The sequence below is a fragment of the Typopeltis vanoorti genome, chromosome 9 (assembly GCF_054136105.1).
Source record: "Typopeltis vanoorti isolate ZY-2024b chromosome 9, IOZ_Tvanoo_1.0, whole genome shotgun sequence".
Lineage (NCBI taxonomy): Eukaryota > Metazoa > Arthropoda > Arachnida > Uropygi > Thelyphonidae > Typopeltis > Typopeltis vanoorti.
The window spans coordinates 59,743,291-59,756,335 of record NC_143557.1 but is presented as its reverse complement, the minus strand read 5'-3'; the positions used below and the strand labels follow the sequence as shown (position 1 = coordinate 59,756,335).

General features: G+C 34.7%; 1 protein-coding gene across 2 annotated transcripts in view; it reads left to right on the top strand.

The window, feature by feature from the left end:
- fliI (FLII actin remodeling protein) overlaps positions 1 to 13,045 on the top strand; it is a 437,463-nt gene that overhangs the window by 52,960 nt on the left and 371,458 nt on the right. For both annotated transcript variants that reach the window (XM_090398141.1, XM_090398140.1), the window contains exon 5: positions 7,251 to 7,327. In XM_090398141.1, coding sequence (XP_090254267.1) covers positions 7,251 to 7,327 — 77 coding nt within the window. The remainder of the gene's footprint in view (positions 1 to 7,250; positions 7,328 to 13,045) is intronic.

The following is a 13,045-nucleotide window of genomic DNA, read 5'->3' as shown; positions in this document are numbered from 1 at the left end:
ATAGTTTATATATACCAGGATATTTTAGATTATGATGCTTAGGTTTAGGATAGCTTATAAGAGATCTGATTTTTGGAAGAGTGGTAAATAACGTCCTGATGTTGTACTTTTGAAGGACTTTTGCCAATTTTTGGGAGACCGAACTGATGTATGGGATTGAGATGTACTTTAAAATTGGTAGTTTCTGTATTGTGGTGCCTAGGAGGATCTATAAGAAATTTCTTAATTGTTCTTTTATGATATCCATTTTGTTCAAAATTATGTGAGAGGTGATTAACTTCTTTTTGAAGCTCATCTGTTCATTTAAAATAGAGCGAGCTCTGTGTCCCAAAGTGGAAATAGTTCCGAGTTTCTGTGGTGGAAAATGATGAGAAAGACTGTGAAGATATCTATTAGTATGCGTTGGTTTTCTGCACATAGAGATTCTAAATTTCCAGAACAGTGTGAGAGTTTTATATCCAGGAAAGGAAGGGAGTTATCATGTTCTAGTTCTGCCGTGAATTTTATATTTGGATGCTGGTTATTTAGATGATGAAGAAAATTCGTGAGAGACTTTTCACCATGACTCCATATAATAAAAACATCATCTACATAACGTTTCCAAACTTTTAGTTTAAATGAAGAGGAAGATATAGCTCTTGTTTCAAAAGTCTTCTAGGAAAATATTCGTCAGAATGGGGGATAAAGGGTTCTCCATCGCCAAGCCCTGGTTTGTATCTTGATATCAGAAGTGGCCAGATTGAATGCAATGCTTTAATAAAGCAAACATTTTTTTGGATATTTTATCCTTCTTTAATAATATTAATATTTCTTCAGTTGGTACATTTGTGAATAATGAAATAATATCTAAACTGGCTATAATATCATCTTCATTGATATATATATATATATTTTTTTTAAAATTTTTTTTTTATTTTTTATTTTTTGAGTACTTCAATTAAAAAAATTTAAGATTTTTCATTGGTCTTAGATATATGCATAAAGAAGGCTCTTACTTGCTGCAAATTTCATAGATTTCTTTTCATAATTTCTTAAAAAATTTACCATCTCATAATGAAGAGTTTAATTTTTAATTTATTTTCATGATGCTATCATGCCATTGTATATTGTACATTGTATGTTTTCCTGTTGACTACACCACTGTATTAGGTGTAATTCAACTGGACCCCTTTCTTATATGATTCCAATTAGTTTATCTCTTAATTTTAGTATACACTTAAATAATATCTAAATCTAAACTATATGTCAACCTGCATATAGATTTATATCTTAGAACATCATAACTATATGATGATGATTTATCCCTTCAGTCATATCTGACCCTAGGTGATTTTGTAGGCTTGCTCACAAAGAGTTCCTGGTGAGATTTTTTTTTACTGGGTATATCACCATTGCTTTTCCCAACCCACCAAATTTAATCTGGGCTTGGGATCGGCATATGGCTGGGACGTATTCATGACTTTAATCCCTGTGTGTTCATGGTTCGTCTGTTTGACTATTCTGGGGGACAAAAAAACCCCGAGTTTCTGGGTGAAAAAAATCATAAATATAACTTATACATTAATTAACCATTTACCATTAAGAGATTGGGCTTTCAGATATCTTTATAACTAAAAAAATTTTTTTTAGTTATAAAGATGTCTTATGAATTCATTAGAACATAACTGTTCAAGCACCAATATGTACTTTAGGTCATAATAAGAACAGTGTGAAAATCAGTTTTTATACATTGTCACTTCCATTTATATCATCTAACAGTTGTTTCTTTTTTTGAACAAAAGTGTGAAATTTCATTTTCTTGCTTCAAACTAAAGATGCCAAGAAATTATATTATTGGCATCTTTAATGTCAAGTTTTAGTGTAAGCAAACAAAGTTTGCATGTGACTTCACAAGTAGCTCAGTAACTTCATTACTGAGCTACTTGTATATAGAGGCTAATGACTTCACATTAATTGCCTTAATATCCATACGTGATACCAAGGTTGAAGTAATACAGAAGTCATATTTCCATATAAAAGCAGCCATATCCTATTACTAAAGTACTCTGGATTAGAGGTAGATGTTGAAAGTTTTTTCACTTGGTTATATTATAAATTAAAGCAGTTACTTCATACAAACTTTGTTTGCTTAAACTTGGATAAAGGATAAAAGGCTTAAACTTGGATAAAGAATATAATTTTTGATATATTTAATTTATACTATAAACCAAGTGAAAAAACTTTCAACATCTATCTCTAATCCAGAGTATTTTAATAATAAGTGACCTTTTGGCTGCTGGTATATGGAAATATGACCTGCATTGCTTCAACCTTGGCATCACTTCTGGGTCTGGCTCCCACTGATGAGACCTCAATAAAGGTCCACTTAAGTTGCCTAGTGGCTTTGCGCTTCGCAACCATATGCCTGGGGAAGGAGTGTCCTAGGTTCGATTCCCGTCCATGACGTGGGAGCTTAAGGATCTTCCTCAGCCATAGCCAAGTTAGCTGGTCTTGGGCATCGGCAGCAGGTTTTTTTCCGCCAGTTTATCTGGGGTTTTTCATCCCACAAGCAGGCAAACCGGCCCCATGAACACACAGGTTACAGTCATAAATACTTACGGCAAGGAAGGCAACGGGAAACCACCTTGCTCATAATCATCTCTCCCTAGAATGGTAGCATATAGCTACCCTCCCCCGGCCGTATGGCAGATGGGAACCAGAAGAAGTTATTGCAGTGAGGACTTTATGCATTTCTAACAAAATTAACAAATTCTCCAAAGTAAATGGAATAAATAAACAAAACATTAAGGCCAGCCATAGTCACCAAAAAAGAAAACAGACCAAGAATGTTTAATATTTTATACATTCTTAAAACAGAAAGAGATAAGAAAAGAACCACTGCAGCAAAAATGAAATATATCCGAAGAATAACAGGTTATTCTTCTGATATATTTCACTAACAGGCTAATCTTCTTGAATGGCAGGCAATTTCAAGTAGAGTGATGTGGACAAATATCAGAGTGGGGAACTGGACATTGAGACTTATTTATGCCTATTGTCCCACAGAAGGTTCTACTAAGGTAGAATTAGAGGAATTTTTTGAGAGTTTAGAAAAAGCAACTGACACAGTGAAAAATGAAAAGTTGGTCCTTGTTTGGGATCTAAATAGCAGAGTAGGAAATGATGGTCAGACATACAAAAATGTTTTGGGAAATTTGGAGAAAAGAGCAAAACTAATAATAATGGCAAATAGCTGTTGTATTTCTGCTTACTACATGGACTTCTTATTACTAACACCATGTTCCAACATAAAATTGTACACAAATTCACATGGAGAGAAGAGACAAGGAATAAGAAAAGTCTCATTGACTATGTTATTGTTGATAGTGATGTTTTCTCTCTGGTGCAGGACACTAGAGCGTACAGAGGATTGGAAATTTAAAGAGATCACCATTTAGTCTCGAGCAGGATAAAACTGAATTTCATGTTGAAAAGAATAACATGTAAGAAAGTTTTAAAGCGAATAAAAGTTGAGCAGCTCTCAGATGTGAACTATAGACTAAAGTCCACAAATATTATTGAAGAAAAAATGAAAGAGTTTGAGAACAGGAATCAAACCTTGGAGATTCAATGGCAAGCTCTGAAGAAAACATTGATTGATTCTGCCAGAGAGGCATGTGGTGAGGTTGTCTGTAAGGATAAAAAAATCAGAACTCCCTGGTGGACACAGGAAGTTAAAGAGGCAGTGAAGGAAAAGAAGAAAGCATATCAAAAGTTCCTAGCAAATAAGTCGGCTTGTGTTATTAGAGAATACAGAGACAAATGTAAGAAAAATAAACACTGTGTAAAGCTAGCTAAACAGAAGTCATGAGAGGACTTTGGCAAGAACATAGAAACTAAATATCAAGAAGGTGGCAAAATATTCAGGAGGTTGTTGAAGAAGCTTAGGAATGCAGGAAAGAGTGCAGTAAAAGGAGTTAGAGATGATAAAGGTGACATGAAAACTGGAGAAAAAGATATCCTTGAAGTATGCAATAATTACTTTGAAAAATTGCTAAATGAAACAATCAGTAACAGCACAGTGGTAAAAAACATTTCCCAGGCATGCAATTAGGAATACATATCCATATATGAAGTAGAAAAAACCACCAAAAGTCTGAAATGTGGAAAAGCAGCTGGAATATATTATATTCGACCAGAAATGTTCAAGTATGGAGATATAAAATCTTATAGTGGCTGCACTGCATAGTTCAGAAGACCTGGACACTGACCAGGCATGCAATCAGGAATATATATCCATAGTTGAAGTAGAAAAAGTCATCAAAAGTCTGAAATGTGGAAAAGCAGCTGGAATAGATGATATTCGACCAGAAATGCTCAAGTGTGGAGATATAAAATCTTACAATGGCTACACTGCATTGTTCAGAAGGCCTGGACAGAGGGATGAATTCCAGATGATTGGAGTAGAGCTCTCATAGTACCCATATGTAAAAAGGGAAATAAAACTAAATCCGAGAATTACAGAGGTATTTCTCTACTGAGTGTTCCTGATAAGAGTTATGCCAGTATACTTGAGAAGTGATTGAGAAGGATTGTGGAAGAGAAGCTTCGTGAAGAACAAGCTAGATTCAGGCCAAACAGAGGCTGTCAGGATCAGATTTTCACTTTACGACAGTAGTTGAGAAATCATGGGAACATAAGAATAATTTGTATTTAACTTTTGTGGATCCAGAAAAAGGCATATTACAAGATGCCAAGAGAAAAGCTATTCAAACTGCTACAATTGTATGGTGTTAGTGGGGCATCATATCAAGCAATACTTTGTCTTTATTTGAGTTGTATGTCAGCAGTTAGAATAGAAGGAAGACCAGGAAGATGGCTTGACATTAAATCTGATGTCAGACAAGGATGCACATTATTCCCTCTGTTATTCATTATCTATATGGATCACATTATGAAGAAAAGCGGTATTAAACCTGATATCAAAATTGGAGATGTTAATCTCAGCTCATTGCTTTATGTGGATGATGTTATACTTCTAAATAAATCTGCTACAAGTTTGCAAGATTCCCTGACTAAATTGTATAACTGTTGTAATTGATTTGGTATGAAGGTCAGCAATAACAAATCAAAGACAATGAATATAGGCAGAAGCATTGAAAATATCAACATTGTGAATGGAGAACCTATAGAACAAGTAAAACATTTCAGCTACTTAGGCACATGTTTTAGTGAAAATTATTATTATTATTTGAAACCTCCAGGGAGTCCAAGGACTCATCGAGAGAGGGCACCCGCTCTACGACTCTGTTTCCACTATTCAATCCACCAATTGACACCAACTACACCAACGCCATCTACTGCCAACCACCAACACTATTATTTCCACAGACACTCACAAACACCGATGCCCACAGTGGGATTCGAACCTGCAGTCTTTTGGCTGGAAAGCGGATATGCCAACCACTCAACCAGTCAGAATGACAAAATGGTAAATTAAATATGGAAATAGACAACAGAATTGACAAAGCTGGTATAGTAGTAAGTCAACTGAATAAATTTATATGGAATAAGAGAGAAATTAATGAAAACACTAAATTAGTTGTGTACAAGACAGTGTTCAAGCCAGTTTTAACTTATGGATCTGAGAGCTGGATTAGAAGTAAAACACTTGACCAAAGAATAGAGACTGCAGATATAAGAGGCCCGAGAAACATTAGGGGCATGAACAAATGGCATCAATGGCAATATCATATTAAAAATGAGGATATTAGGAAAGAACTTGACATTGTTAGCATCCAGGAATGTGTTAGCAGGCTAATCTCATGTATGGTCACTTAAACATAGAATGGGAGAGAAAAGATCTGCAAAACAAGTGTTCTCTGTCAGGTTGGCAGGAAAAAAACCCAGAGGAAAACCAAGATATAGATGGATTGATATGTTAAAAAGTGTCTTAGAAGATAGAAATATAGGATCTGATAATGTTGGAGTCTTGACAGGTACCAGATTGATTTGGAGGAAAATTGTAAATAGGAAGTTAGTTATAATGTAAATTTTTCATGTAGTACTATCATATCTTATACACCCCTTGAGGGTACATGTCAGGAATTTGATGATTCCTGACATGTACCCTCAAGGGGTGTACAAGACTAAATAATAAAAAAAAAAGATAAATAAATGAAGACATGCTGAAAGAACTAAACCAAACACCAATCATGGAAAAGTACAGAACCAAACTTAAAGAGCATCTACAATGATATATGATAGAATACCCTGTAAGATGATAAATTACAAAACAAAACCTAAAAGAAACAGAGGCAGAATGATGAAACACTGGGCTGAGACTGAAACAGACCACCTGGGTCTAGATTCTTGAAAGGAGAAAGAAGAAAAAGGAAATGATCAAATTCAGGTCTCACCCCCCTTCTAAGTCTGAATGTAATCACTTAGACAGTGTTGTTACAACCACAGCGGTGCTTTGTTCTGGTTTGAAATCCAGGGCCTCCTCATCCAAATTTTTCCACTGTAACCAGTGCATTACAGTAAAGTGGATTTTGAGCTGTTGCTGAAATAATAGAAAAAGTTTACTGAAATAAAGTGAAGAAACTTAAAGATATAACATCTCTCTTTTAAAAGATTCGTGTCTGTTTGGATGTTAATGTACATATATATATAGTAGCACTTTTATTTTAGTTCAAACAAGAATGCAGAATTAAGATGTCAATATATAAGTAAAAAAAAAATGATAGAAATCTGAAAACTGGAATAAAAACCAATCTGTATAAACTGAAATCAGTAAAAAAATTTGGATCGGAAAGCATGATAAAACTGAAACCAAAATCGATATTTCTAAAATTCTTGAACTTGAATCAAAACTTAAATCATTATTCTTTTTTTATTTTTTTTTATTTGCCCTATCCTTGCTGGTTTTTACATGTTCTCTAGCTTCAAGGTCAGAGAAATTTAATTAATAAATTAATACATTACTTAAAAATACAGTTAAAAGGTGTTTTTGACATATAGAACAATAACTGCATCATTTGAACGTCTTCAAGGGTAATCATCACTGTTGATATGGCTGACATATTGCCTTACATATTCTTCTGCCAAGCGAAACTGTTTTATAAGACTATATTATCAGTAGTTGATTAAACCTGGTTCTTATTATACTGTGTGGGTGAATGAATTATTTGAAATGCTGCTTTAAACTTCTGAGTAAGATTATTGTAGGATATACTCAAGAATATATATTAATTACCTTTAATTTGTAGGATTGAAGCAATTCCAAATCAACTGTTTGTTAGTTTGACTGACTTAATACAGTTGGACTTAAGCAATAACAAATTAGGTGAGTGCCCATTAAATATTCTGCTGTAATTTTTTAAATGAGTAATTCTCATTCTTTTTTTTTTCTTTTTCTCTTTTTTTCCTATTAAATCATTTGAAAAGGTCGTGTATGTAAATCTATAATATAGTATATAGGAAATATCATGGTAAGATGTATATATGTGTGTGTGTGAGAAATCGTATGATATATACAAGGGAATACCCAAAAATATCTGGAATCCGAACTTAGCATGCATATTTTTTAGTTACGGATGATGCCACTATGCATTGTAAGTGTGCAGTTTTCCACTCCAGTCTGGAAAGTGGCATCATCTTGTGTGAACTGGTTTGTTGTTCTGGCTGCATTTTTGTTAATGCTTACAAGCAAGTTTGGTGATTTTGTGATGTGAAATTTTGTTTTCAGACAAACAGAAATGATCATAACATCGAAACGGTTCACTAGGCAATCATTGAAGATTGTTGAAAGCCCATTCAGCAAGTTTCTGAAGAGACAAATTTGTCATGGAGTTCATGCCAGCGAATTTTAACAGAAAATTTGCCAAATGAAATGTGTGTCTGCTAAATTTGTGCCTTTCTTGCTCACGGAGGATCAAAAAAAAAAAATTGTGTGAATGTTTGCCACAATTTGAGAGAGCAAGTTCTTAATGACAAGAACTTTCTTTCAAAAGTTGTGACCGGGGATGAGTCTTGGTGCTACAGTTATGATCCAGAAACAAAACAAGCATCAAGCCAACGGAAACATGCAAATTCACCGAGACCCAAGAAGGCACATCAAGTTCAATCAAACGTAAAGACAATGTTGATTTTTTTTTTTTTTTGTGTGTCAATGGAATTGTACACAAAGAATTTGTTCCTCCTGGACAGACAGTGAACCAACATTTTTATCTCAATATTTTGAGAAGACTGCATGATAGTGTGCAGAGAAAACGGCCAGAAATGTGGAGTAGCAGAGATTGGTTGCTGCACCACAACAATACCCCAGCCCACACGGCCTTGTTTGTCCAACAGTTTTTGATGAAAAACAACATGGCAGTTGTTCCCCATCTCCCTACTCACCTGATCCCTCCACATGTGACTTTTTTTTAATTCCCATGGATAAAGAAAACCTTGAAAGGGTAGCGATTCATTCATGTGGATGAAGTGAAAGAAAAGTCGCTGGAGGCCATACACAGTATTCCAGTTGAACAGTTCCAGAGCTGTTTCCAGCAGTGGGAAAAAATGTTGGGACAAGTGCATTGACCTACATGGAGAGTACTTTGAAGGAGACTAGAATATGGTATTATAAACTTTAATATTAAAATTAAAAAAAAAAAAAATTCCGGTTATTTTTGGGTACCCCCCCCCCCCTTGTGCGAGCTGTGTGTGTGTGTGTAATCTTATTATAAGAATGAAGAATTTATCGAGCTGTTGCAAGACGACTTTCTCAAGCAGCATGTGAAAGAAGTAACTCACATTCGAAGAGTGTAAGATTTGTTCATAGGAAATTATGACCTCTTAGAAAATTAGGAATCTCAGTTAAGAATGTGAATGTTTTGCCATATTTGATGACAATGACCATGCTGCACTGACCTGTGAAGTAGCTAACTATCTAGAGGCTCCAATTAAGACAGGTTACATGCTGAGCTGCAAAGCTGGAAATTTTCACAGATTCAGGAGAATACTCTCTTTGGTCCAATAGTATCAGTTACTGAATGGGAAAGATATCAACAATGCATGGGACACTTTGAAATTGGAAAGGCTTCTTTTCTTTATGTTATTTATTTTCATGGTATTGATGACAACAGAGAATGATAAAAAAATAATATTAATTTATTTGCTGATATTTCACTGGTATTATATTCAGCATCTTCAGAGCACAAAAACATTTTGTCACAGTATGTGAAACAACAATTTGGTATAAATGTGGACTAGTTTAAAAAAAAATGTAATGGCCAACCCAACACAAGGAACTAAAGTCCTAATTAGGCTCCAAGTATGTTGGAAAATTTATGACAAATTAACTTGTTTTCTCTCTTTTTCCAACATAGATGGCACCTAATTACCCTACCTATCTTTGCATCATCAGCAAATAGCTCAATGTCGTCTGTCAAATCCTTCCCAATATCATTAATGTACAGATTGAATAACAGTGGACCAAGGACTGATCCTTGTGTTACACCACTAGTTACACCTTAAATCTTGCAGACTCACATCCCCCCCCCCTTGTAACCTTTTGATATCTGTCAGTCAGCCATCCTCTTATCCACAATAATATTTTATAATCCAAACCCATATTCTCTGATTTATGCAACAGTTTTCTATGCTGTATTCTGTCAAAAGCCTTAGCAAAATCCAAAAGTATCATGGTGTATCAATTCCCCTTGTCTAGTTCAATGATAACATTATTACAGAATGTGAGCAAGTTGCTAAAACATGACCGTCCCTTAGAAATCAATGCCGTTCATTGCAAAGTAGAGATTTACTGTCAACCCATTTATGAATGTGAGCCCTAACCAATTTTTCCAAAATCTTCATCACCACTCCTGAGATACTGATTAGTCGATAGTTGGATACATTGGTCTTTGCACCACCTTGTGCAATGGGATTACCATACATTCTTTCCATTCCTGCGGAAACTTCCCTGTTCTGAGACTCAAATTATATAGCCTTGTCAAAGAAATAGCCAGTTCAGCTGAACACTCTTTTAGCAGCTTTGCTGATATCCCATCAGTCTTATTGCTGAATTCCTATTCAGTTTGTGCAACAGCTGTAATATTTCCTCTTCATACACTTGAGTTTCTTCATTCAGTGAAGAGGTAGCAGTGAACCCAATGTTGCATACACCAGGTTGATAACTTTTAGCAAAATGAGCACTCATTAGTTGAATAACCTCTTCTGCATCTGTCACCCCCACATCATCTGCATTCAGAAGAGTTATTCTTTCATATCCATTCTTTCTTTTATTTTCAGCTTATCGATAGATTTCTTGTGGGTTGTCTTTAGCTTGGCAGTTTCTTTTCATACTCAGACTTACAACACTTGTGACTATTCTAGCCTGCTGCGTATAATTTTCATACTGGACATCATCCTTATGCACACAGTATTCCTCCACATTATCCTTTTCTTAGGAATCTCTTGTTTAATAAGATTACACATCCATTTAACTGCTACCCTATTTATTCTTTGAACTCTCGGGATACATTCTGACATTTCATCATTTAAGTATGTTTTAAATGTTTCCCATGCACTGTTGATATTCTTCCCATTCAGCAACTCATACCATTCCGCTAAACTCAGTGTACTCCTCAGTTGGTCATAATTTCCTGCTTTGTATTTCAGCATGTAACTTTTTCTGAATGGAACATTCATAAACTTAGTCACTTTCCAAGTGAGTACCACATGATAACTATTGTGCCTCTAGTTGGTGACAGTGATCATCATAAAATCAAATCTAACACTCTTTGACCTCAAGTTCCTTCTGTCATATGCTGCTTGAGGACGTTGTCTTGCATCAGCTCAATAAATTCAGTTTCATTCTTCTCATGAGATTTTGCAGCTACCTGATCAATAATTGAAGTCTCCCATTATGATTATTCTTTTCACACTCATCTTTTCTATTTGGTGATGCATTTCTTCATCACTATCAACTGATCCACCAGGTCTGTAACACCACCCCACTATATAATTGATCTTGTTGGATTCCACCTCACAGATGGCTTCAAACTAACTGCTATATGATATACTGTTAGTAATAGTAGTAGTACTACAATCATAGATCTCTACTCTAACTGGATTCAAGTCATTGGATCTCATTAGCAGCACACCCCCACCACTCCTAATCCTCTCTATCCTTCCTAAAAATACTGTACCCTTTACACTCGATACCAGTTAGTATGTCTGATTCTGATAGCCACGTCTCACTAATGCCTACAATCTGGGTTCCCAACATATTGACCAAGGCAACAAACTCTACCCTAAACAAACCCCTTTGTTTCTGATACTCCTAGTATTCGTGTACAGACATAATAATCTACCTGCATGTTGTTTTGTATACTCTTCTCTGCAGTCTGCATAACACAGTTGGACTTGCAGATCTCTATTCTTCCCTAGTGCCTTATGCATGTAGACATCTTTGTACGTGTTTGATGGGTCCGAACTAGACGAAAACAAAGTCAAAATCATTCTCTCCTTAATAATTTCCATGATAATGATCATTCCTTCATTAGCACAATTATGTAACATTGTCGCTCTTGCACTTATATTCTGACCATTCTTCCCATTATAATTTAGTTTCCCTGACCGCTTCGTGTTTGGTCTCATACCAGCTATTAGTTGGACTCCTGATACCAAATGCATTCAGGTGTAGACCATACCCTCTTATACCAATCTAATCTTCCCTCAAACTCATAGCAGGGGTTGAAGTGGTTTTGAACCAAACTAAAATGTTCCTCTCCTGGAGCAACTCAAAAGGAACTTCTTTTGTTTCTAATTGCATGAATTAATAATACTAGATAGAATTTAAAAAAATTTTTTTTTTATCACGAAATGCTATGAAATCTGGAAAGAAAGAAAAAATGTATGTGTATGTTTGTATTTTATTAATTTATATATGTATGTATTGATATTGATTTGTATTTATCTATATTTATATATTTATTGACTTCAGAATTTATTTAAGAATTATGATATTGAAAAAAAAATATGATGCCAAAAATGGTATTTCTTTATTTATTCTTACACAATAATAGATAATTTAAATTTAATGAAATACATAATAGAAATAAAAGAGAAGTTTTATTATGAAGATATAAGCAGTGTGTGTGTGTGTGTGTGTTGTCATGGATTTTTTAAAAATAAATAAATATATGTATGTATATATGTTGTTTTCAGACAAAGTATTAATTTCTAAGAGTGAAATTTTTTGCTCCAAACTGAAACAGTTTACTGAAGCGAAAAAAAAGTGCTCCATTGGATTAAATCCTCAAGGATAGATATCCTAGAACCTAAACATCAGTTGTTTCAGTAGGATAGAAATATATTTACAAAAAAAATTTGTTCGACTGGAATAATTGTCTGAGAATCAAAAATGATTCGTTCTTTGAATATTTATTTCATCCTCTGGTGTGTAGTCTGTTCTGACTGCAAGTCAGCAATTAGAAAAAAAAGGAAGCCGAAAGATAGTTTATTGTAAAATTAAGTATAAGACAAGGATGCATGCTCTCTTCATGTTATTCATTATCTGTCTCTATCACATTATCAAGGTTTATGTGCAGCTGATTTTTATACTCCTAAATTATTATTATTATTACCTGACACCTCCAAGGAGTCCAACGACTCATTGATTGAGGGCACCTAATCTACAGCTCTCTATTTCCACCTGGCAAACTGCAACTACCATCGTCATCTACAACAATGCCACCACTAGTATTTTCACAGACAATCACGAACATCCATGCCCGCGCAGAATTCGAACCCACAGCCCTTTGGCTACAGAGTGGATATGCTAACCACTTGGCCAACCAGGCCAGCAAAAATGTTCCTCTAGTCGGCAACTAGATTTGAACCCAAGTCTTTCTTTGTGCTGTCAAGCATCATTTCCATGGAGCTACACAGGCTCATCTAAATTTTACCAATACATGTTTTCAAAGACTTTTTAATTAAATTGAATAACTGCTGTAACAAATTTGCTATAAAAATCAGTAATAAAAACACAAAAACTATGAAAGTAGGCAGAAATTTG